At 35.4% G+C, this 26,004-nt stretch overlaps 1 protein-coding gene and 1 long non-coding RNA gene across 3 annotated transcripts; both read left to right on the top strand.

Annotated features, from left to right (window-relative positions):
- Window positions 1-2,952: 2,952 nt before the first annotated feature.
- On the top strand, window positions 2,953-8,017 carry LOC148855314 (receptor protein kinase TMK1-like). The gene is made up of 2 exons (XM_088985153.1): window positions 2,953-5,595; window positions 7,179-8,017. Exons 1-2 carry the CDS (start codon window positions 3,270-3,272, stop codon window positions 7,703-7,705), a joined length of 2,853 nt encoding a protein of 950 aa, XP_088841279.1. The 5' UTR covers window positions 2,953-3,269; the 3' UTR covers window positions 7,706-8,017.
- A 6,590-nt stretch (window positions 8,018-14,607) lies between these two features.
- On the top strand, window positions 14,608-17,684 carry LOC148855313 (uncharacterized). 2 transcript variants are annotated; one of them, XR_016094905.1, is made up of 6 exons: window positions 14,691-14,830; window positions 15,537-15,640; window positions 16,740-16,853; window positions 16,990-17,080; window positions 17,218-17,458; window positions 17,551-17,684. It is a non-coding gene; the product is annotated as an uncharacterized LOC148855313 (long non-coding RNA). The 2 variants fall into 2 exon arrangements; XR_016094906.1 differs by lacking the exon at window positions 15,537-15,640 and having other exon boundaries at window positions 14,608-14,830.
- The last annotated feature ends 8,320 nt before the right edge of the window (window positions 17,685-26,004 follow it).

The raw sequence follows: 26,004 nt of genomic DNA, 5'->3' as shown, positions 1-26,004 counted from the left end.
ATCAATTATGTGGATGATTCTTCATATATTTCTTTTCTAATAAATTGGTTTGGTTTTTTACATGAAATGTAAATTGTTTATAATTGTTAGTTGACTAGTTATTATTTTATATAATGCTTAAATTCCAAAATTTATTGCTTATAAACTTTTAGTTTGTGGATTGTGTAACTTCTATCATTTTAATTTGGTATATTATATGTTATCTTCATTGATTTACAAAGTTTAATTAAAATTTTCCTTAAACTTTGAGGCTTACACCTCACCTTTTTGGGCCAATACCCCTCAAGTAGGAGTGGATTCGAGCCGAGCCAAGACAAACAGTACTAGGCTCGAGCTCGGCTCGAGACTGTTCTACAAGGCTCGAGTTCGGTTTGAGCCAGAACCTTGAACTCGAGCTCGGCTCGAGTAAAAAATTCTTGAGTTCGGCTTATTGTCATATGTATAATAAGAATAATTTTTATTTATTTTTACATGAAGAAGTCATTATGGAGCTCAAGCTGAGACAAACCTAAACATATGAGTAGGGATGATCGTTTGTATAAAAACCAGACCAAATAAACCAAAATTTGAAAAACCAAATTTAAAAAATGAAAATTAAACCAAAACTGAGTTATAGAAAAAAGCAAATAATCTAAGCCAAAATTTTTTATTCGATTTTCAATTATTTTGGTTAAAACTGAATTTCAAGAATATATATACTTTATTATACTAGTAAACATGTATGTACATTTGCATGTGGCAATATCTCTAAGACAAAACTATTTATAATTTATGGTCACTTTTTATAATTCATTTATCCAAAAATTAATTAAGGTATTAAGTGGGCAGTTTCTAAACAGTTATAATTTGATGGTTTCAACACTTTGGCAGTTGTTGAACAGTTACAAGTGAGCAGTTTCTGAAGTGAGAGTAAAGGATATATATGCCCTCTTTATACCCGTTGTATGCTTAGATAAAAGGGTAAAAAAACGTTCAATGAAAATTCCAAAAGAGGGGCATTCACTCTTTTATAGGTAGTATGTATATATATATAGATATAGATATAGATATATTATAACATATAATATATATTAAGTGTTAAATATTAAATGTTATATATTATATATTACATGTTATATAGCAAAGTTCAGTTAATTTGGTTATTCCGGGTAACTGGGTTTCTAATTATAAAAATCGAAATTGAAACCAAAATATTCAAAAACTGAAATAACCGAACTGGATTAATCAAAAACAAAATAACTGAACCAAAAAAATCGAAATAAAAAATTTTCAGTATTAACCCAATAATGCTCACCCCTACTGCCTAACATATGAACTTTTGAGTTGAGACAAATTTGAGTTAGTATTTCTTACCTAATGCAAACACATCGTGAACTCGAGCCTATTCTTTTTTGTCCAGCTTAACGTGTAATGTTCAACTCGGGTCGCATCCTCCCTCATCAAGATTTTGAAATTTCTGATCTGTTTTTACACTGTATGCAATCTTATTGACCTTTTGGGAGTCGTACCTCTTGGCCTTTCACGTGAAAGTTTCTTTCACTTCTATCACCATTTCCCCATGCTTTTACATTCCATCCATTACCCCTCTCCCATTCCAACAACCCATTTTAGAAGTCAGATCGCCCTTCAGATGAGCTATTAATGTCACTATTTATCCTATCCACCTTATTTTTTACCATTTTCCGGTAGAGACAAATTCGATTCCGGCTACCACCACTAACTTTGGAGAGGGGACTATGCTATTCAGCGGTCTCTATGGGAGATTTAGATAGGTATTTGGCATTGGTGCTGAAAATATCGCACCGTTTTATTTGATGGGCATGTAGAGTTGTAAGAAAACGGTACTTATTGTTTATTTGGAATAAGTGCTGCTACATAAATGTTTATTTTTGAGAGAATAGACAATGTTGATATCAATGCTTTCAATATTGATCTATATTATTTAATGTCCAAAATGATGTCATATTAATGTCACATCATTACACCATTGGCAAAAACACACCACTTTCTCAATTATTAAGATATAATCTAGAGCAACATTTTTTTTCTAGAAAAGTGATACCAAACAAAAAGACGTTATTTGAAACACTACTTTTTCTAATGTAGCACCTATGTAGCACCATTTTCTCAGAAAATGATATCGATACCAGACATCCACTAGGTGAATCGTCAAATATCAAAAGAAAAAAACAAACCATGGGCCCAGAATGCTCACCAGGTTATAGGATACCAGTTCATCCATAGGTCCAGTCCAAGTCAGACCTCAGTGCCCAGTCCTAAGTGTTTTCAGACTCGGATTGGACTGGATGGTTCAGCCGGTGACTCAATGACATGTTGGGTGTCCGGGCGGTTTAAGATGGTTGAACCCATTTTCAAACCAGCCCATTCCAAGACCTCAAAGTTACCTTAGTTCCAAACTCCAAGGGCCACACAGCATATATGATACTTGGTGGTCCACGTTTGGTCCTTCAAAAACCCGACAAAAAAAGCAATTAAAAAATCATTATCAAATCATAACGAGAGAGGGAGAGAAGCAAAGCCCATAATCAAATTTTTCATTCACAACGCACTGACACTATCTGTCACCCACTAAGCTGCTGCTCGGCCCATTTTATACTGCTTATCATTATTTTAATATTTTATTTCCCCTAGTCATTGCTCTTCCAGTCATCACCAAGTACACGGACCCAGCTTCCAGCTCAAAACACACATGGGCCTTGAGTTTTGAGCCCTGAGCCCAAATGGGCCATTCATTTGTTCGCCCTTGTCTGGGTCTGGCCCACTATTCGGACGGTCCAGATTGGCTTCCCATGTTACCATAAGGAGAATCCAAGGCAAGGGCATTTTAGTCCCCTCCCCTAATTTGCCTTCCCCCTTGTAAATTTTAATTCCATTTCTCCTTAAATTATCACTAATTGCTTAAAATAAATAGGGGCAAATTCGTCAAAGCACGGGCGCTGCATCGTTGGCGGGGGGCCTGGGCCTTCTTAAAACGGAAACGCAGTGGGGCCCACTATAACGTGCCAGCTTCTGCTCTGAAAAACCCACCCTCACACCACCCTCCACGCTCTCTCTTTCCTCTCTTTTCCTCAATCTCCGGCGCTCGCTCTGCGGCCCTTCTCCGCCTGTCTGTTTTTTTCTCTCACTTCTCTAGAGCATCAACACAAACAGCTAGCGAGCAATGCTGACTTAAACGGTTAGAAAGAGGAAAATCTGTTCAGTCTTGCTCAAGTCTCGTCTCTTGAGGTTCTTCCTTGACGGGCTCCAAGATGAAGGAGACCCATGTCGAATCTAGGGTTTTAACCCTTTGTCTTGCGGTCTTCCTTTCGGTTTTCTTCTCTGTACAGTCTCAGACGAATCCCGGTGATGCTTCGGTAATGCAGGAATTGAAGAAGAGTCTGAACGTTCCAGTAGGACTTGGATGGTCCGACCCAGATCCCTGTAACTGGGACCATGTACAATGCAACGACAACAAGCAAGTTACTCGGATTCAGATCGGAGGACAGGATCTTCAGGGGACGTTACCTCCCAATCTTGGAAACCTTACAGCTTTAGAGCGACTAGAGCTGCAAAAGAACCAAATCTCCGGCCCTCTTCCAAGCTTAAGTGGGTTGTCGTCTTTGCAAGTTGTACTCCTTGGTAATAACCAGTTTTCTAAGATTCCGGCCGATTTCTTTGCTAAGCTTTCGTCTTTGCAAGTTATTGAGATAGATGATAACCCCTTTTCGGCCTGGGAGATTCCGGACAGCCTCCGTGATGCTGCGACTCTTCAGAATTTCTCTGCGAATTCAGCCAACGTTACTGGGTCGATTCCTGATTTCTTTGGAGGAGATACTTTTCCAGGCTTGACCGGCCTGCATTTATCTTTCAATTCACTTGAAGGTGTGCTTCCGCAGAGTTTTGCCCAATCTAACTTGCAGTCTCTGTGGTTGAACGGGCAGAAGAGCACTAACAAGCTCACGGGAACCATTGATGTTTTGCAGAACATGGCTTCCTTAAAGGAGGTCTGGTTACATGCAAATGCATTTTCTGGGCCTTTACCTCACTTTTCTGGGTTGAAAGGCTTGCAGGTCTTGAGTCTCAGGGATAATATGTTTACTGGTCCTGTTTCGGCCTCGTTGATATCTCTTCCATCTTTGAAGGTTGTGAATTTGACAAACAATCTGCTTCAAGGGCCGATGCCGAAGTTCCCTGATTCAATTGCAGTGGATATGTCTACTCAGACAAACAGTTTCTGTTTGCCCACTCCCGGCGATTGCGATCCCCGCGTTAATACATTGCTTTCTATTGCCAGCTCCATGAATTATCCGACGCGGTTTGCCGAGAACTGGAAGGGTAATGATCCTTGCACTCCATGGCTCGGGATTACTTGCAACAGTGGCAACATTACAGTCATTAATTTTCGGAATATGGGACTCTCGGGTAAGATCTCTCCTGACTTCTCGTCCCTTAAGTCTATGCAAAAACTGGTCCTTGCTAACAACAATCTCACGGGTACTATTCCGGTGGAGCTTACAACTCTACCTGATCTTAGGGAGCTTGATCTAACAAACAATCAGCTTTTTGGAAATGTCCCAAGTTTTAATCGTAATGTGATTGTTAAGACGAGTGGTAACCCGGATATTGGCAAGGATAAGGCCAGTCCACCTTCATCAGGGGGTTCAGAAAACCCACCACCTGGTAAGAGTGGTGGAAATGGAACAAACAGCGATTCAAGCAATGACAATAATAACGATTCAGTACCAGTTGGAGTTATTGTGGGTTCTGTAATTGGTGGTATTTGTTTGATTTTCTTATTAGGGCTGTTGGGCTTCTGTCTTTACAAGCGGAAGCAAAAGCGCTTTGGCAGAGTACAGAGCCCAAACACAATGGTTATCCATCCTCGCCATTCTGGGTCTGACCCTGAAATGTTGAAGATATCAGTAGCAGGTTCAAGTGTGAATGCTGGGGCTGCAAGTGAAACATTCAGCCGGACCAGTAGTGGGCCCAGTGATATCCAAATGGTTGAGGCAGGAAACATGGTGATTTCCATTCAAGTCCTAAGAAATGTGACAAACAATTTCAGTGAAGAGAATATATTGGGAAGGGGAGGTTTTGGAACAGTTTACAAAGGGGAATTGCATGATGGGACGAAGATTGCAGTGAAGAGAATGGAGTCTGGGGTGATCAGTGGGAAGGGATTGTCCGAGTTCAAGTCTGAGATTGCTGTTTTGACCAGGGTCCGGCACCGGCATCTGGTTGCGCTTCTTGGGTACTGTTTGGATGGAAATGAGAGGCTTCTTGTATATGAATACATGCCTCAGGGGACTCTAAGTAGGCATCTTTTTGACTGGAATGAAGAAGGTTTGAAGCCATTGGAGTGGACAAAAAGGTTGAGCATTGCCCTAGATGTAGCTAGAGGTGTTGAATATCTGCATAGTTTAGCCGCTCAAAGTTTCATTCACAGGGACCTGAAGCCCTCTAACATTCTTCTTGGAGATGATATGAGGGCTAAGGTTGCAGATTTCGGTCTTGTTCGTCTTGCTCCTGAAGGGAAAGCCTCAATTGAAACACGGCTTGCTGGAACTTTTGGGTATCTTGCACCAGAATATGCAGGTAACACTTTAATTTTTCTAAATTCAAATATGGTAGTTTAGAATGATTATGAGAAGAATTGCAAATTTGGAGTTCTTCCTGAATTAACTAGGAGTCAGAACCGTCTTTATGGATTTAAATACTTACTATTGTATATGATTGAGAAATGTCAAACAAACACCAAAAGAATAGCTGAACCAGGGAGAGACTACAGAGAAGCAAATAATTAATTACATTCAGTTCTGACACCCCTGATCCCCATCCCCCTCATTCACACCTGAGTTTGCATTTTGGCAGACTTCACAGTTGGGCATTCAAAAATTTGAAACATGGTACCGCCTAATTATTAATGGAAAAGGAAAAGAGAAAATTGAAAATGTAATTTTGAAACATGATAGAGAACCACGGTGGTGATATATTTAAAGAAGGATCAAACAATGTGTTAGATAACATGAAAGTTATAGGGTTCGAGGGGGTGCTGGGCACTGATTGTAACTGTAACTTACATTCTTGTTATTATTTCTCACATATAATAAATTTTATTTCAGTTACCCATAAAAAAGAAAATCCAAACTTTTCTTGGTAGAATTTGATGGATGCATTTATTCTTAGGAGAGTTCTGATGATATTCAGCAAGATTGCAATGCATGCATCCAGCTACAAAGGCCATTTCCCACCAGCTATCTGAGTTTTGGGAGTGGTAGACTGGATACTACCCTAACCTTGTCCTTTTTTTTTTTTTTTTGCAAAAGCATCCATTCTCAGACTTGGACCTGCCTTTTTAATAAAAAAAGGCTCGAACCTGCCTTCTCACACTTGTCAGTTCAAGATTTTTGTCGTTGGATCAAGTAAGGGTCCCGAGCATCCAGCTGTTCAGGTGAAATCATGTTGGGGGGGGGGGGGTCTCTCACCATTACAGACGCCCCCTCGATGGTGGGCGTGTATATTGTGTTCGTGTCATTCACACCCTTGAATACCGTTTAGATATTGGCTTCTGCCAACCCAATTGGAACCTGTTATAATTTCATCTTATTATTATTAGTAGGATTTTGATTGACTGACGTTGAATCCCTTTACATGGTTTACATTCATTTATACCATTATATCCATAAAAAAATTCATCTTAATGTGTAGTTAATTGCAAACTATACAATTCTTTTTTGATTGGTTACGAATTATGTAGTTTTTATCAGCCTTTAAAGCACGGAGTTTTTAATGTTTAGAAACAATGAAAGGCAATATTTCTAAAAACTATACATGATAAGGCACACAGACCAATTTTAGCATGCATCCTAAGGGAAATTCATTTGTTATGGTCTCCAATTGGTTAAGCCAAAAGCAGGGGGTCTTTCATCATACTGAAGTTTTATTCAATTAATACTTCTATTTTCTGTTTTTTTCTATTAGCATCTAACATATCCAAAAGTATGGTTGTAGTTCCATAATAATGGCCATTCAGTGGTTGCCTTTTCATGGTTCATTTTTTTTTAATAATCACTGCCGTTTATTCTCCATTCTCTTTGATGCCTAGCCAATACGATTATTTTGGTTTTTGTTCATTACTAACTTCAGAATTGGTTCTTTTTCACCATGTAATTGAACAGTGACAGGGAGAGTGACCACCAAGGTTGATGTTTTCAGCTTCGGGGTGATATTGATGGAACTTATAACAGGGAGAAAGGCACTTGATGAGAGCCAGCCCGAAGAAAGCATGCACCTGGTAACATGGTTCAGGAGGATGCATCTCAACAAGGATGCATTCCGCAAGGCCATAGACCCAACCATTGATCTCACTGAGGACACTCTCTCAAGCATAACCACTGTTGCCGAACTGGCAGGCCATTGCTGTGCAAGGGAGCCCTATCAGAGGCCCGACATGGGGCATGCAGTGAATGTATTGTCATCCCTAGTCGAGCTCTGGAAGCCGGCAGACCCAGACTCGGAGGACATCTACGGCATCGACCTCGACATGACCCTACCACAGGCGTTAAAGAAGTGGCAGGCGTTCGAGGGCAACAGTCACATGGACTCTTCCTCATCATTCCTTGCCAGTGTGGATAACACCCAGACAAGCATACCTACCCGGCCTTCTGGGTTTGCAGATTCATTCACATCAGCAGATGGAAGGTGAAGGAAGAGTGAAGAAGAATAGAGATAGAAACTGGGTTCTCAACGGTGGTGACAAGGTGGCTTGTTCATTCCTGATGCTCCTGTTCTTGCTTGTTGATCCTTTTGTAAGTTACAAAGTTTGTTTTCCTCTTTTCCTTTTTCATCTGTTTCTGTCCTCACAATCCCTTCCCTTCCCTTCCCTGGGATGCTTTACTTTGTAGTTTGAACAGTCTTTTGTTTAAAAATTTTCATTTTTCCTTTTAGGAGCTTTACTTTAGAGATGCAAATAGAGAGACAGTCAAATAGACACTTAACAAGAATGTCTTTAGAATCATTCCCCCTTGCTATGCTTTTCTTGCACTCCCACTTTTGGGGCCCTGGTTCTTGAAATGATGGACCACATAAGATTATACTAATCTAATGGTCGTTACGTAGTCATGTTGTGGGTCTGGACCAGCATACTTGCCAGGTGTCCTCATCACAAGGGTGTTAATTGGGTGGGGGGCCCATTGACATCATGACCAACTTGGACCTTTGTCTCAGAAGCTCGATAATCCTACTACTCTCTAGTCTCTAGTAGTGTGTCACACTGTAAAGGACTAAGGATGCCTTGAGAACCTAGTCTTTTGCTGCCAGTTGAGACATAAGACTACAGCTCATCAGCACCGAAATGTCATGGTCCCCTAGAGGGACACGTGGCACGTCTGGAGTCTTTATTCATGCAATTGCCAGCTGGATGAGTCATTTCAAGAGCTGTCGAATATTCTCCAACTTGGAATGAGAGGGACATCGGACATGTGGGGCAGCGGCCACGTGTTGACAACCCACAAGCTACACGTCGACCTGTCTCCCTAATGAAACATAATTATTATGAGGAAACCTTATCCAGGGAGGAGTTAATCTGTATGTGGGGCTACCATTGCAAGGTTGTTTCAGTGGGGACTGTCATGTCGATGTAGGGTTGAGATGGACATGTGATGATACCCACCGCCCAGGCGCTCACGCGCTTCCATGAGGTATATCTTCTGGTCCAAGTTAAGAGATTGATTGTCCCCTGTCGTTAACCCTTGGCTAAAACTAAAAGACGGGTGATATAAATGGGCTTTGGTTTTACTTAATTTGTCGGGGACATCAGTTATGGGGGTCCATGAGATGGACTGATGGAAGATGGGCCATGCAGAAGGGAGTGATTTATTAAATGGAGCTGTCGGATTGGTGTTGGATGAACAAGAGTTAGCTGTTAGGTATGTATTAATTCAAAAGTGTCAATTTTTCATTTTAATGGATTTGGGTGAATCCGAATCATCCAAAAGTTGATAGGATCGAAAGGGTGGATCCGATACAAATCCGATCCGTATACAGCCCTAAATGCATATATGGGTGAAATTTATTTTATTCATGATATACGATTTTAATTTTTTGTGCCTTATTAATAATATATAATATTTTTTGATAATTTTTAGTTTAAGTTATTAATGCTGTTCAAATACGAAATTGATCGGAATCCGATGAACAACGTTACATGATTGAATTTATGTTAATTATACTGATATTTATAATTATTTACATAAATAACAAAATCAAAACTTGAATTTTCATAATATATAACCATAATAAAAATGACAGTAAAATAGGAAATTATTTATAACCGAGTGTTTTTAACTAAAATGGACTTATATATTTTCTATCAAATTTGCCCTTTTAAACATAAAATATAATACAAATTATAAGAAAACTAGGAAACCTTTATTTTATTAACAAAATGATCTGTTTGGGCCTAAGGATCGGTTCAGAACAAGCAAGAATCAGAAATGACCCAATTATTAATTGTCACAAAATCCTAAAACCAGAATCAACATAATCGGTTCAGTCCAATTCTGTTGGGTAGACCTGACCCATTAACAGCTCTACTTCTATAGGGTTGCAAATTCATCCGATTTAATCTAGTTGGAATTCAAATATGACTTTCTTACTACAGAATCCGATCTGTTGTATCCAATTGGATATGAAAATGCCACCCCTTTATTAATTGGATCAAATTTGGATATTGCTTGATCCAAACAGGAATTAATTTGGATTTGGAACTTTTATAGGGAAAATCTATGATATAGAAAATATATAGTATGGAAAGAGTTTTGACCAATCAAAATCTACCCATGAATTTTGATAAATAACACTTGATTCGATTACCAAATTTATGATTTTAATTGATTGGTCATATGTTTTTTTGGATATCCTATATTTCTTATAATATATATTTGTTTTACATTTGATTTGATAAATTCATATTAATTTTATACAAATTTCTTGATATGTAAATTTTTGAACTCAAATATATGATTTACATATCCGCCACATAGTGGATCAAATTCGGATCTTCAAATTCGTACCACATTGGATTCGGATATTACCTACATCAGAATTCGGTTGGATCTGTTTGCAGCCCTAAATTTCTATTGTATAGACTTTTTTTTTTTATTATTATTATTAAGACTAGGAGATAAGAAGCAAGTGGGACCATATTGTTCCCTCCTTAATTACATATTGACCATGCAAACATACATCCAAACATGTTCTTTCAGTTATTTTCATTACATTTTTGGGTTATCTCCAGGCTTTTATTAGAACCATATAACAAAAATATTTCGGAAAGAATCAATAAATGAGAACTTCTACCAGAAAATATCTGTCTTTTATGTTTTGGAGACGTTGGTTGATATTGCAAAAAACATTTAAGGTGTTGTTCCACATCAATTTGAAATAGATGTGCATTTAAATGGACAGGGACGCGTTGGACTTTGGATTAAAATTTTTGGCCTCTGGTTTAGTCCCTGCTTTAATTCCTTGTTATTTCCCATAAAAGCCCTAAGACTCCTTTAATTCATCAACATAAATTCAGCTAAAGCTTCTTGATCAATAGGGTATTTCAGACCAGACCGGACCGTCCAAGAACCAATAGTCAAAGTGGTTATGTTTTTTTTTTTGGAAAATTCTTGATTAGTACCTTATACTTTGGGCCTACTGTTATTTTGGTTTCCGAATTTTAAAACGTGATAATTAAATGCCCAACTTTCAAAGTATGCCAATCCATTGTCTGCCATTAACCATCCATTAAGTGGCATTTGAAAAGACACAAATGCCCTTTGAGTGTCATCTAATTTTCTTTATTAACCATTCAAACGTTGCCAAAAAATGAACAGTCTCAAATTCTTGTCTCTTCCATCAAAAAAGATGGGCTCACCGGAATGTCCACTGAGACGTGACCCCAACTTTCTAGCATAGAAGAGGCAAGGATTTGGGACTGTTTATTTTTTGTCAACATTTGGATGGCTAATAAAGAAAATCAGATGACACTTGAGGGGCATTTCTAGTTTTTCAAATGCCACTTAATGGCTGGTTAATGGAAGGTACTGGATTGACACATTTTGAAAGTCCGGGTATTGAATTATCATGTTTTGAAGTTCGGAGACCAAAAGTGGCACTAGGCCCAAAATACAAGGTACTAATCAGAAATTATCGTTTTTTTGCATGAATTTTGTCAATGACCCAGTAGTTGAGATGGTCACTTGGGGGGTCACTCCAAAAAAGAAGGCATGGAATGAAACCCATGGAACTGCAGGCTATGTGTGTTGATTAGAGGTACAACTTGGATTGGCCCGAATTAATATTTTACTCTGTTTCAGGTTCATGTTTTGGACCGGGGCCATTCAAATTTTGACAAAAATCAAACCTGAGCCTGCCCAAGTTTAAAAAATAAAAAAAATAAATAAAAACCATGGTTCTTAGAATGTTGATTCGATCAAATTTACCCTATTTACATGTGTTAATGTGCCATTCTCTGCTCTAATTGCATCCAACAGCCCTGTTAGTGTCTTAGAATTAATGAGATATGTTTGAGCCTACTTGAATGGTCCAACTGACTTGTCCTTGATTTAAAACAGTTGGGATGATCTTTTAAATAAGATGATGGGTTCAGATTTGCAGAGATAGAATTCCAGGCCTCATCAATATTCATTTATAGTAGCCTTTCATCAGTCCAAACAATTCTCTATCTGAAGTTAATGTCTTCACTTCTGAAACTTTTACCAGAGGAAGAAGCTCTGGCTTTCTGTCCATTGAATTCTTATCATCCTGTTAGTAAATTCTTTGTTATTAATGGAATGCGCACATCTTCAACAAAAAAAAATTAATAATCTGCATGGGTGGTTGTCAACCATGGAGGCTAAGGGTGTCAATGGCTCGGTTTTGGACTTTGGACGGATCAAAAAGATATAATGGATTGGACCAATCTGGTCCAAAATATTTATTAAATTCTGGACCTGGTCTGTCGGTAATAAATTTATATTGAATTTGGTTAGATTAAACCAATATCTGATCCATTGATATAAGATAAGAAATTTATATTGGATGGTCCAAAATGGTCTAAATTATTCATTAGATTGAATTGGACATGGTCCATTTGTAATCGACTCACATTGGACTGGATCGGATTGGACCAAATCCAGTCCAATCGACACCCCTAATGGAGGCTGCATCTGGGTGAGGACTCCACACATACTGATCTATTTTGTCACTATCAGCAGCCTTGGCAAGTGATGAAACACAAAATAAATCCAAATCTTCTATTATCTGGTGCAATGGTAAAACCTTGGGATGATAAGTGTGAGAATGTAGCTTCAAGCCTTAAGAGTGACTGTCGATGCATCTCTACCATTGAAATACCAAGGGCTGTAAGCTCTGAACTTCAACTCCAATTTCATCCCATTAAGAGTGATCCAAGTTTTGATCTATTTATAATTGGGCCTTGGAGCGATCGTTGAGTTGCTGCATTGCAATCTGGGTGATTAAGGTTCAAATCATGGAAACAGCCAGTCTGTGTACAGGGGTAAGGCTATATACATCTGTCCCTCTCCAGACCCGCCATTGGTGGGAGCCTCGTACACTAGTTTGCCCCTTATGAATCTGACTCTATCTGATCTGATATGATTCAATTCGATTTGATCTATCTATCTATATGCTAATAGATGCTTAAATTTTATATTGTATCTATTGGCGAAAATATATTGTATTTTTACTAGTCATCATAGGTTTAAATTTCATATAAGTTATTTTTTGGGTTCATTTTGTTCATGATAATATCAACTTCATTGGGTTATACATCGAATGGGGGGCGCATGCATATGCTGGTGGGGGAGGGCTTAACCTGTCCCCTATCCATAACCCTCCAACCTTGGTGACAATGAATTTGATCCTTAGGGGGCATTCTTTTTTTGGATTTTGAGAGGTGGATACACATGTTCGTTTTTCAGATTTATGTGGAATTTTTATGACTAACATTGTCATTGCCTTGTTTACATGGGAAATAAAAGAACATGGGTAAATACACTTACCCGAATAAGTGACTTACCAAAAGCAAACAGGGCATAAGTATTGGCTACAGCTAGCTAGAGGACTTACCAACTGAACCAGGTGGCAATATGAATTTGATCCAAATCTGATATAAAGGATAAGATTCAATTAGAATATGAGTATTAACAATCAAAGTTAGGTCTGGGTGTATCCAAATCAGCTGATCTGTTTGCAGCCCTATGGATAGCCTGGACCATCATTAATGGCCCTTGAAATCATACTATCATCCATAGGAATAAACCCAGAGTATGTAAGGAACATGGAACTTTATCACTTCATGTTGGGAATATCTCCCCCTGCATGAAAACTCTACCCACAACATACTACTCCCCGTGAATTGGCAACAATTCCCCCTGTAAAACACTATACAGAGGATGAGATATTCTCCATGTATAGCTGCAATAAATGTGGGCAGAATTTGTGTGGGCAAGAGATCTGGACTCAAGAAGAAATACATGCATTCATTGCAAAGTTCCTTATTCTTTTCAGACTGATACGGGACATAAGAAATGCAGCTTTACATAAAAATCATGTCATGAATCCAGAAAATCTGATACATCATATGTTCTGGTTTTTATTACCAAACCCGGCCATACAACCCTCCCATCCATCATTTATGCATTCTTATATAATCTTAGCCACGAAATATAAAATGTTCATTGATGGTTCCTTTATTCCATCATCTGGTATGGCAAGAACAAGAGCTCGGATACTCTCAGCAGATGATAATGAAATTTTCTCAGGAAGCAGAAGAACTGGCGCAACAAATCCACCACAAGTCGAATGGTGGGCCCTCCTACATAGCATACAATATGCCCTCAAGCTGAAGATAAAAACTCTGGCCATCTTTTCTGAATCAGAAAGCTTAGTGAACAACATCTATATGGATGAGGATTCGGACCGGCATGCTCAACCCATGTAAATAGAAGTATGAAGCTGCTCATGAACTTGCATATAATGCATGCAAATATAATATAGTAGTAGAAACTTAGAACAGCCAAAGTAGTTCTTGTAATATGTTATTATAAGCTATGCAAGCTTTCTGAGGTTTAAAAAAAAATGATCAAATTCTTTTTCTAGTTATGGATGAATGTATATTTATAATTTAGAAAAAATTATGCCCTAGGGAATAATTCCTTAGCAAATTTTGATAGATCCTATCTGATTGGTACCACTTTTATAATACGGATTGATTGATGGGTTACAAGTTATTTTTTTTAACATGGTCAAACTCTTATAATTAATGTCATAATAAATAGGGTAAATTACGCGGACCCCTTATACTATGGGGCTTGTGATAAATAACCCCCTGTACTTTTTTTTGCGATAAAAACCCTCTGAACTTTGACCGTTAGACAAAGACCCCTTCTCTGTTCTGATGGAAGGTGATATTTTCCCAAAATACCCATTTGTTAAGTCATTGGGCATACAACCAATTATTCAAAATGACCAAAATGGCCATGTCACCCCAATTACCAAATGCGAGTAAAATATTGACCTTTTAGACAAAACCCCGGGAAAACCTCTATGTTCTCGCCAAGAGCTGTTCTCCACCGGATTTCTTGATCAAACCTCACTGCGTAACGGCCGGTATAGCTGAAAGATAAAGAAATATTCGCCGCTAGGTGGTTTTGTGTGCAGAGGAAGTTTTTACTCACTGTCACCATAGAGGAAGGGGTTTTCTTCGCCATGACCAGAGAAGAACACCATTTCGTTGCCGTTGCCAGAGAAGAAGAACGTAAGTTCTATTGTTTGTAGAATATGGGGCAAGGAACTGCATATTACACTTATTTATTGATTTTTTTTTTGAAAGGAAGCATTAGTTTTTAGGGTTTCATTTTGTCAACGAACCATACTATTTATATTGATTGCTTTGTCAACTTCTAGGCTAGGTTGTTTTGTTTATTCTTATTACTTTAGTTGCATTGAACCAGCTGTTCGGGCTTTTGTTTGTACTTGATTGTTGTCTTTTGCTTGCTTCATATCTTTGTGATTGTGTTTTGTTTCAGTATAATATTGTTTTAGGACTTTGTTTATTGTGTTTTATCTAGGTATGGTAATAAGTAATTGTTTGAAAAGCTTGTTTTCTTATCTCTCTCTCTCTATATATATAGGGGGCTTAGGGGGAAATCTAAAAAAAGAAGGGGAGTTGCTGAATGATGAGAAATAAATAGGGAGTTGTTTCCCAATATAGGGGTTTTTTGTATATTCTCTCTCTCTTTCTCTCTCTCTATTTATCTTTTGTATAGGGCAAGGTTATATAGGAGAGTTTCAATGACTTTTTGTTTGTTTAGGTGCAATGGGGAATGGTTTTAGAGATAGATACCACCCTATCATAGGATTGGATGGGTGCCATTTGAAGGAACCCCATTCATGGTGGATTTTACATACTATTGGTCTAGATGGTAATAATGATATTTTCCCAATTTCATTTGCAATTGTAGAGGCTGAGATGAAGGATGCTTGGATCTAGTTCTTGAGGTTATTAAATAATTGCATTGGAAGTCCAGAGGAATGTGATTGGACTTACATATCTGATGAGAAAAAGGTATGTGGAATAGTACATATGTATATTTGTAGTGATTTGCATTTATTATTTGCTACCAAGCTAATAAATTAATGGCCATTTTCCTATAGAGGCTGGTGGAATGTTTTCAGAATTTAATGCCAGGGGCTGATCATAGTTTCTATGTTAGACATATGTATGCAAACTTCAATGGCTATTTCAAAGGAAATGACCTTAGGGGCTGTCTCTGGGGAGCTGAAGTGGCATACACTATCCTCAAATTTTAGTTCTGTGCCTTTTAACTTATGGTCCAGATCTGCATTTAGTCCAAGGGCTAGAGGTGATGATATCTACAACAATTCTTTAGAGTCATTCAATAAGTGGATTTTAGAATGCAAAGAGAAGGCCGTAATCACTCTAGTTGATACCATTTGAAGGTAAATGATGAAATTGGTTCAAACAAGACAAGATAAGTTGAGAAAGGATAGGGGGATAGTATGCCCTAATGTCTGAAAGAAGTTGGATATTGCCCAGGCATAGACCAGGAATTGCCTCTCTGCGTATGTTGGTTATGGGTATTTTGAAGTTAAACATTCTAGAAGAAGAGTGGTGGTGAATTTCCATGCTGGGACTTGTAGTTGTAGGGCATGGGCAATAACAGGGCTGCATGTTGTCATACAGTTTCATGCATTTAATCACAACAAGACACCATATACAACTACGTTGATCCATTATACACCAATAATAGTCATTATGTGCTACTGGTGCTTGACGAATCCCAATGGCCAAGGACAAAAGGTATTCCAATCAAAACACCACTATTTAGAAAGCAACATGATAGGCCAAAGAAGGTTAGAAGGAAGGGACCGGATAAAGTCACATATGGAGTTCATGTGTCAAGGAGGTTTAGGAAAATGAGGTGCACACTTTGTGGGGATAAGGGGCGCAATCATAGGAGATGCAAGGGCCGAGGTAGAGGCAATCATTAAAGCAATGATAATGGTAATCCATTTCATGGGTAAACTAATAGAAATAGAAGTAGTACAAACTACACACAACCACTGAAGTGGTGGTTTGCTCCTGTTAAACCATTAGGTTTGTATGATAATCAACTCAACTAGTTGAAGTTGTTTATATGCAGGTGGGACACTCCAACAACAGCTTGTCAGCAATCGGTTTTGAAATGGCATTGGAACCATCTCACCATGTGTCCTGTGGTAGAGGTAGTGGTATGGGTATGGGCCCGACACAGCAGGTTCCTTCATAAGCTTATTCTGAACAAGTTCATTCATTTGATTATTCATGGCATAGTATGGATAGAGGTGTGCAACTACTAGGACATTCTCAACCATACTCAATGAGTAGCTTGACTATTTTGTTGTCATATGCAGGGAAGTCAGTCAAGGACCAATGAATTTTGGTCGAGTAGAGGTAGTAGTACTTCAATGACATCATCTGGGCCAACAAAATAGTCCACATCAGGTATTGTTTATTATATAACATTATATAACACAATTCTCAACCATATCACCCTCCCTCACAGGTAAATGAACAAGTTAAGTGTTATGTTTTAATATTTTTTGGGCACAAACTAATTAAGTATTCTTTGTTTTGCACAGACTAGTCAAAATATCCCCACAAATGGGATGAGTAGAGGTATAGGTACATATGGGGCACGTCAGGGTGGACCCCAACAGTTTGGAGAACATCAAGTTTGGTCAGAATACAAGTACCCATTTTGGAGGAAGAGGTATGGGCAAGGGCGGAGGTCAACAATATGGTCAACACATCACCACTCATGGAAGGGGAATGTGTGTGGCAATATTAGCACCCTTACCTATACAAGTAACACCCTCCCATGTAATGTCAATCCCAAACGTACATGTAACATGTGTAATCCATCTTACTCTCATACTCAATGAGTAGCTTGACTATTTTGTTGTTATATGCAGGGAAGTCAGTCAAGCACCAAGGAATTTTGGTTGAGTGGAGGTAGTAGTACTTCAAATGCAGGGAAATCAACAATTTTGTTTATTATATAACACTATTAAGTTGTTTGATACCATATAAGAAACCATTTGTGATATGTTCAATGTAGGCAAGTCAGGTACGAATTAGGATGGTTATTAGGGGGAAGGGAATGGTGACCTCACCATCACAGGTATATTGTTTAGACCTACATACTCAAAATGCAGGGAAGTCAACTTAGATACCTTTCCTTTGAAAATGAAAAAACTCCATTCAGTGCAAAAAATATAAAGGAACAATACATATAAGTTGTGGTCATTCAGTGCACAGAGAGTAGGAGAAGCATATATAGGAATTTCTGATGGAAAATGAGATTGCTAGTATTTAGAAATAAAATATTGTCTTCTCCAATATATTAAGTTTTTAGAAATAGTCACCAAGATTTAATGAAAAGAGACGTGAAACCTTATGAAGAAATCTGCACCCAAAGGCTATCCATTAAATCATGATGGAGGGATTGTACCTCCTCAGTTCATAAATCTGCATATAGAAAGATATTCAAGCAAATTCCAACCAAGGAAATTAAGAAGAAAACCTTGTGCATTGGGGTACTACCTTCTTACTTAAACTATGCCATACAAGCAAATTCCAACAAAGGAATTTTCTACTTATGAAGTCTAAAGTCTAAAGTCTAAAGTCATAGGGTCATTGACATCAAGGTTTCCTTAGAAAACCTTGTGCATGTTTCATATGGTCTAAATTGTGAAGTCTGAAGTCCATTTAGTTTATTTGATTAGCCGTGGGCAATGAGGTCCTGATATAGCAAATGGATTTAAAAAATGGACTTATTAATTTGTGTAAATGTCTTATTGACTTATTTTTTGGTTTATGTTGATGGACACCATGATATCAAAAGGGGATTTTTTTTTCTTTTTTTTTTTTTTTTTCGGTGTGTGTGTGTGTAAAGAAGTGGGGGAATTTTTGTTTGTTAAGGATAATAGTATATAAACAGATGAGGATGTTACATATGTTTTTTTTTTCTTTTTTTTTTTTTTATTTTGTGAACAAGTTAAGTGAAATCGACCATATATATATATATATATATATATATATATATATATGTGTGTGTGTATTTTAAATAAAGCAGTCAAGAAATTTTTTCCTTTTTTTATTTTTTTTATTCTATGTCATTTTTGAAACAACCAATGAGATGCACTTTCCAAAAACCTAACTAATCTCTTTTCATAAAATTTCTCTTAAACTACCTCTCACATTTTCTCCAAAATTATCTCTAATTCCTATTTATCTCCAAAACTATCTCTAATTTAGTAGACAGATTCTCTCCTAAATTATCTCTAATTCCTATTTATCCTCTCCCATACTTTTTATCTATATCTATCTAAAGAATGTTTGGATTAAAAAAGTTAAGAATTATTTAAATATTCTAACAAAATTATATAATAAATTTAAAATATTTATTAAAAACACAAAAAAAATAATTTTATCTTTTTACAAAATATATCATGAAATTATGAACTAACAATTTAAATTATGTTTTTCCATATTATCAATTTAAATGTTTTTTTAATTATTTAATAATATGTAATATTTTTAAATAGATAAAATTCAAATAGAAAAAAAAATTAAATGTTTTATAGAATATTTAAATATTTATAATAATAGATTTTAAATAGTTAAAACAAGGGAATTATGTAATATATTTAAAAAACTTCTTCAAAGTAGAAAGATAATTATAACATAATATTCAAATTAATAATAATTTAATATATTACAAAATTAATAATGAAATTATGAAAGCTAAATAATGGAAAAGGCCATTTATTAAAATACATAACTAGTGGGAACCAGTGCGATGCAAGGGATTTATTAAGTGAAAGATACAAAATAGGAATGGTCATTTCATAAAGGGCCATTTGTGAAAGCTAAATAATAGAAAAGGGCCATTTATTAAAAAAATTCTTCAAAGTAGAAAAATAATTGCAACATAATATTCAAATTAATAATAATTTAATATATTACAAAATTAATAATGAAATTATGAAATAATTACAAAATATTTAACATAACTATGTTTTAAATAGTTAAAATAAAGAAATTATGTTATAAATTAAAAAAAAATCTGAAAAGTAGAAAAATAATTATAACATAATATTGTAGATAACTAATTTCACTTATATCAAGTAATAATTCAAGAAATAACTTTCAAAAAATTAATATTTGTTGTATAATTGTATATATTAAAATTAATATTTATTGTATTTCAGTAATTATTTGTTGTTTTTGTCATAGATGTATTTTCAATGGTTATGTATAAATTTATTTTGTTTTGTTATTTAACAGCAAATTTCAATAATTATTGGAGATTAAACTACTATTATTGAATTTTTTTAAATTTGATTTATTGTACTTATTGTATGAATTGTATTTTTGTTATAACTAATTGATTAATTAATATTTGTTAAAGAATAAACTATTATTTGAGATCATACTATTTATTGACTAAGTTAATATATTTTTAGTACTTACTGTATTTTTGTAATTTTTTGTAACTATTGTATTTTTTCATTACAAATATATTTTCAATAATTGTGTATTTTTGCTATGAATTTTCAATAATTAACTATTGTTGTTTATCGAAGATAAGACTATTAATTTAGCAAAAATTATGAGTGTTCGTGAGTTGGTTTGATCTGTCCATAGGCTACTTGGCCAACCAAATTGACCTGGTCAGGTTGGTGAGTTGGTTAGCTGAAATCGGCTCATCTTTTGTGAAAACCAACCCACTCAAGTTGTATCGCTTTGGGTCGGTTTTCACAGAAGGTCAATTGGTTCAAAAGATTTAAACTTAAAAATTAAATTAAATTTTAAAAATCACAGTGCAATTATTAAAAAATAAATTTAAAATTAGATTTATGTAATAATACATTTTAGACTGAGAAATATGGAAAATTTCTCACTTTTTCATATAAAAAATATAAAATATTAATATAAAATTAATAATGAAATTATGTAAAAATAGTATAAATTATGATTTTATGGATAATTAAATTCAATTAATAATTAATATTTTAAAATTTAAATAATTTACATTTTATTTAAGTATTTAAATAACAAAATATTTAGCATAACTAGATTTTAAATAGTTAAAATAAAGAAATTATGTAATAGATTTAAAAAAAATGAAAAGTTGAAAAATAATTATAACACAATATTGAAATTAATAATAATTTAATATTTTTACATAATATTGTAAATAACTAAGTTCACATATATCAAGTAATAATTCAAGAAAATAACTTTAAAAAATTAACGTTTATTAATGATAATTTTAAACTCTTAATCTATATTTATTATATAATTATATATACTAAAATTAATATTTATTATATTTTAGTAATTATTTATTGTTTTTTATGATAGATGTATTTTCAATGGTTATGTATTAATTTATTTTGTTTTGTTATTTAATAGAAAACTTCCAATAATTATTGGAGATTAAACTACTATTATTGAATTTTTTAAGTTTAATTTATTGTACTTATTGTATTTTTGTTATAACTTATTGATTAATTAATATTTATTAGATATTAAACTATTATTGTATTTTTGTAATTATTGTATTTTTTTTCATTACCAATATATTTTCAATAATTATGATTTTTGCTATAAATTTTCATTAATTATTGGAGATTAAACTATTGTTATTTATCTGACATATTACTATTAATTTAGCTAAAATTATGAGTGTTCATGAGTTGGTTTGGTCCGACCATAGGCTATTTGGCCAACCAAATTGACCTGTTCAAGTTGGGGAGTTGTTTAGCTGAAACTGATTGACCTTTTGTGAAAACTAATCCATTAAAGTTGTATCAGTTTGGGTCGATTTTCACAAAAGGTCAATCGGTTCAAAAGATTTAAACTAAAAAATTTAATTTAATTTTAAAATTTACAATGCAATTATTAAAAAATAAATCTAAAATTTAGATTTATGAAATAAAACATTTTAGGCTAAGAAATATGGGAAATTTCTCACTTTTCATATTAAAAAGTATATTTAAAATAAATAAATAAATAAATAAATATATATCCATGGTTAGATTGTTCGATTTTGGTCGGTTTACAAATAACCAAAGTGAAACTGATCCAACTTGGTGGAATTGGGAAATTTTTTATCCAAAGTCAACCTAAAATACTAGAAAATCGACCAACTCGGGTCGAGTTTATCAGTTCCATAAGTTTGATGAATAAACCTAACTGAAATTAATTATTGTTATTTTTGTATTATATAAAAATTTATTAAAAGTAGTATATAAAATATGGATAATTATTAATTATTTAAAAAGTTGAAAATATAAAACAATTTCTATTAGGGTCATTTACTATAACACACCTTATAGTTTTATATATTTACTTAAACCTACCTTATAGTTTTCATTTTACTAAAACATCCCATAGATTTTACAACTTATTTACTTAATCAACCTTTCATTAAGGCTTGTTTGTTTTAACATTAGGCCCATGATTTTTTATTCCAAAAATACCCTTAACACTTTTATATAGAACACAAAATTGGCCAAATATAGCCAATAGAGTGGTTGCCCGTGTCTTATTAAGGGCATAAATGGTATTTTTATTTTTATTTTCTTTTTATTAAATTTATTTAATTGAACATTAGTGTCAACACTGTTATTTTTCACTATCATCTAATGGAATATTGATTAAATCCATTGCAAATTATAAGTGGTGTTTTAGTAAAAAGCTAACTATAGTGTAGATTTTAGTAAATCCATGAAACTATAAGGGTATTTTTGTAAATGACCCTTTCTATTATTTATCTTTTGTTTATAAATCTCGGGTCCCTGCTAGTTGTTTTATATAATATTCTTCTATTGATACTTCATCATTTCATTCTCGACTGATAGCTTGGGCACTCTCTAGCACGTTTTTTTTTTTATTTTATTTTCAGAATTTTCTTATTGGATTCGCTTTTTCATTCATTGTTCCCTTTCTTCATGTGAATTCAGGAGTACATACATTCTCCTCTGCTTGAAGCGAGTGATAGAAAAAGAGCTCGCATTCTGTGCACCTGCGAATGATTGATCGACATGTCGACCAAGCCAATGTTAACGCGCGTTTGAGTGTTAACGTGGTCTGGTTCGATTCATGCAGAAACGAACCGGTTCGTGTGAATAGGAACCAATCAAGTACCAAATCAAAAAGCCCATTTTTCTAGTTTCTTCAGTTTTTCTTTCAGTTTTTTCTTCCATTTCTCTCCACCGAACCCTACCCATACAACAAAGTAACTCTTGTCCATCGGCGGCGACAGAGCTCCGGCAGCGGCGACGTATCTTTCTTCTCTTCTTCTTTGACTCTCTATTATTCTCTTCTTCTTCTTCTTCTTCTCTGGTGGTTGGTCTAATTTGAAGGACAAACAGGTAGGACACATCGACCAGTAACATCTCACATCCCACATCCCACCATTGTTTCTCAGTTTTGAATGAAAAACAATGACTGATGAAACAGGGGTTAGGGCTTGGGGATATTAGCTTTGTTCTGACGATTAATGACTGCCGATGTGAGGAGTAATGGTTCTTAGAAGAAGAAGAAGAAAGAAGAAGATGGGAAGAAGATGGGAAGAAGAGGAAGAAGAAGAAATAAGAGTCGTTGGGAGACTGGAGAGAACTTTTCTATATTTATCGTCGAAATTCTTATCACCACCGGTGGACCACATTTATGGACATCGGTGTATATGAGTGGCTGATGGGATGATTTTCTAGGTTAGGATTGGGACTGGGATAACCGGAGGAAATGGGAGGGACTGAGGGAGTTCGAATGAAATCCCTTTATGGGCGATTCAACCGGAGGAGAGTCAACAATAGTCGATTCAACCAGCCAAATTATTAATAACGGAGAAAACTTCCATTAATTCGTGGTTAACACGTGTTCGCCTCTCATTTGTGGGTGCACTCATCCAGTGCACCCACGGGTGCACAGAATGCGACCTCGTAAGGAGTGGGATTAGGGGTGACCATTTCTGCCCACCCGGCCACACAAGCCCAACCAAGAAATTCCATGCTTGGGCCTGGGTTTTGTGTTCAGGCTCGACTCGGGCCTGGGCCCACATTAGAACTACAAATTTTAGGGTCGGGCTTGGGCTTAATACTTCAAGCCTAGGACCGGCCCGGCCTGTATATATTTAAACTTACGCATTCTGTGTATAATGTATACATATGTATACATGTTATTTTACATTATATTATATATTTTATAGATAAATATTATAACATGACATGTATAATTTATATTATATGTAATATTTTATATTATATAATATATAAAATAAAAGTTTATATGCATGTTATGTCATTTAATATAAAATATTATAGATATGTAATATTTTTTATATGAAAGACATCGGCCCAGAATCAGGCCCAAACAACCAAGAAATCAAAGAACCGTTTTGACTGCCAATTTTGAGGTCGGACCCTCCAGTCTGGTCCGAGTCTGACAACATTAAATTGAGCGACCCATCTAGGTTTTTGGAATACTTTTCTCCGTGGAATGAATATACAAAGTTCATAAATACAACCATCCTTGTGCTTTTCTACAAAAGTAGTGGAAGGGGAAAAAATAGGAAAATATTATATCATTGTTGGTTATATTGTTCATTGGACAACAAACAAAAGGGCAAAGTATTGTTCATTATTAGACAAGTAGGTTGTGGTTGATTTGATAGAAAGTTATGGAATTTTATAAAATTTGAAAAAGAAATTTTCCTCAATTTTTATTTTTCTCTTATTATCTTCAAACCAAACATAGCCTTAGGATCGCACTGGATTAGGCATTTGTGAAATTTTAGTAGACCTGAGGTCAAACCCAAAACCTGTATAGTTGAAAACTCTTCAACTCAGGCAACCTAACTTGCAGTCTTAATACATAATACAGTGCACAGTTTCGGTCTGAAAATTTCGGCACAGCCCGAGGTGTTCCAACCTCAGGAGAAATCACATCTAAGCCCAAAGCTTAGACTGTGTTTGGTTTGATGGATTTTCCTGCAACTCTCTCTCTCTCTTTTTCTATTAAACCAAATACAGCCTTAGTGGATTAATTTTGGCTAACAAAATCATTCCCTTGACTCGAGCCCAAAACCTTATGGCATGGTAGTAGGTGCCAACAGACAATAGATTTAGCATCATTTGAAGCCTCGTTATGTCTTGTAAGAAAACAAAACCAAGAGATTGAAATGGATCAATTTAACCTAATTGGCTAGAAAATCCCCGCCCCATTGAAATGGATCAATTTAATTTGTTCGTCAATGTGAATGGTTATATTTTCTTTTAACAAAAACAGTTGCTACCCACAAAAGCGGAAAAGACATGGTATCAAAAAGTTTTGATCAATCAAAATCCACCCATGAATTTTTGATAAATAACAATTGATTGGTTACCATGTTTATCATTCTAGTTATTGGTCAGATGTTTTTCGGATATTATATCTTTTTCATATTATAGTTACCTTTTGTTTTTTATTCACAGGACAGTTGCTTTTGTTTTAGAAACAATATTGATCCCTCATGACAATATATATACAAGTATAAGAGATATTTCCGATGTATGGCTGCAAATACTGTGAGATTGGTGTGTGAAGAGTGCTGTGTGTGAGGATAAAATCCAGGATTCTCCTTTAAACTACCACAGAGATACACCATTTTGGCAATCCAAAGCTATCTTAATCTGGTTCATCCGGTTCATCCAATCAGATCTGGTCTCCCATGGTTAGAATTTCAGAAATTGCATAGGATGATTTGGAGGAGATTGACGTAAATCCAAAAGTAGGCAAAATTGAACTATTGAAAAGCACCAGACATTAATATTTTCCATTTTTCAAGCCTTTAGTTTCTTCTGATTTGCCTCAATTCTTCTCAAGAGAAGCTAGATATGGAGTGACACTTACAGTTTTGGACCACGGTTTCTTTGTGGATCTATTGTCACGGTCAAGTACTTGGTCCTTCTGTGTACTGTTGAACCGCATGTTTGATGAGCTGGGGGATATATTGCAAGTTGCAAGTTTCAAGTAGACCTGTTCACAGGCCAGGGTTCGGATTCAACCCATATCTCAACATTTTACACTGTTTCAGGTTCTAGTTTTAAATTGGGTTATTCAAATTTTGGCAAAAACTAAGGTTGAGACCATTTCGTGAATAGGTCTAATTGCAACTTGGTGGGTCTAACTGGATGGACCCAAGCCTAATGTAGTTGAAATTCTTCAAATCGGAAAACGTGACTTGTAACCTTATATCCACTGTTATTGGACCCATTTGAGCTGGTTGGTCATAGTCGAATGGTCCAGTGTCTTAGGCAATGGCAAAATTAAAAAAAAAAAAAAGAAGAAAAGAATGTCAAAATAAAATTTAAGTA

The sequence above is a fragment of the Nelumbo lutea genome, chromosome 4 (genome assembly GCF_056320005.1).
Source record: "Nelumbo lutea isolate HS-2025 chromosome 4, American lotus-T2T, whole genome shotgun sequence".
Classification (NCBI taxonomy): Eukaryota; Viridiplantae; Streptophyta; class Magnoliopsida; order Proteales; family Nelumbonaceae; genus Nelumbo; species Nelumbo lutea.
This window is presented reverse-complemented; position numbering and strand designations above follow the sequence as displayed.

Bases quoted from the DNA above. Each gene is read 5' to 3' on its own strand.
- LOC148855314 (XM_088985153.1), top strand. From the start codon at position 3,270: ATGAAGGAGACCCATGTCGAATCTAGGGTTTTAACCCTTTGTCTTGCG. The intron at 5,596-7,178 runs GTAACACTTTAA...GTAATTGAACAG, and splicing joins TCTTGCACCAGAATATGCAG to TGACAGGGAGAGTGACCACC.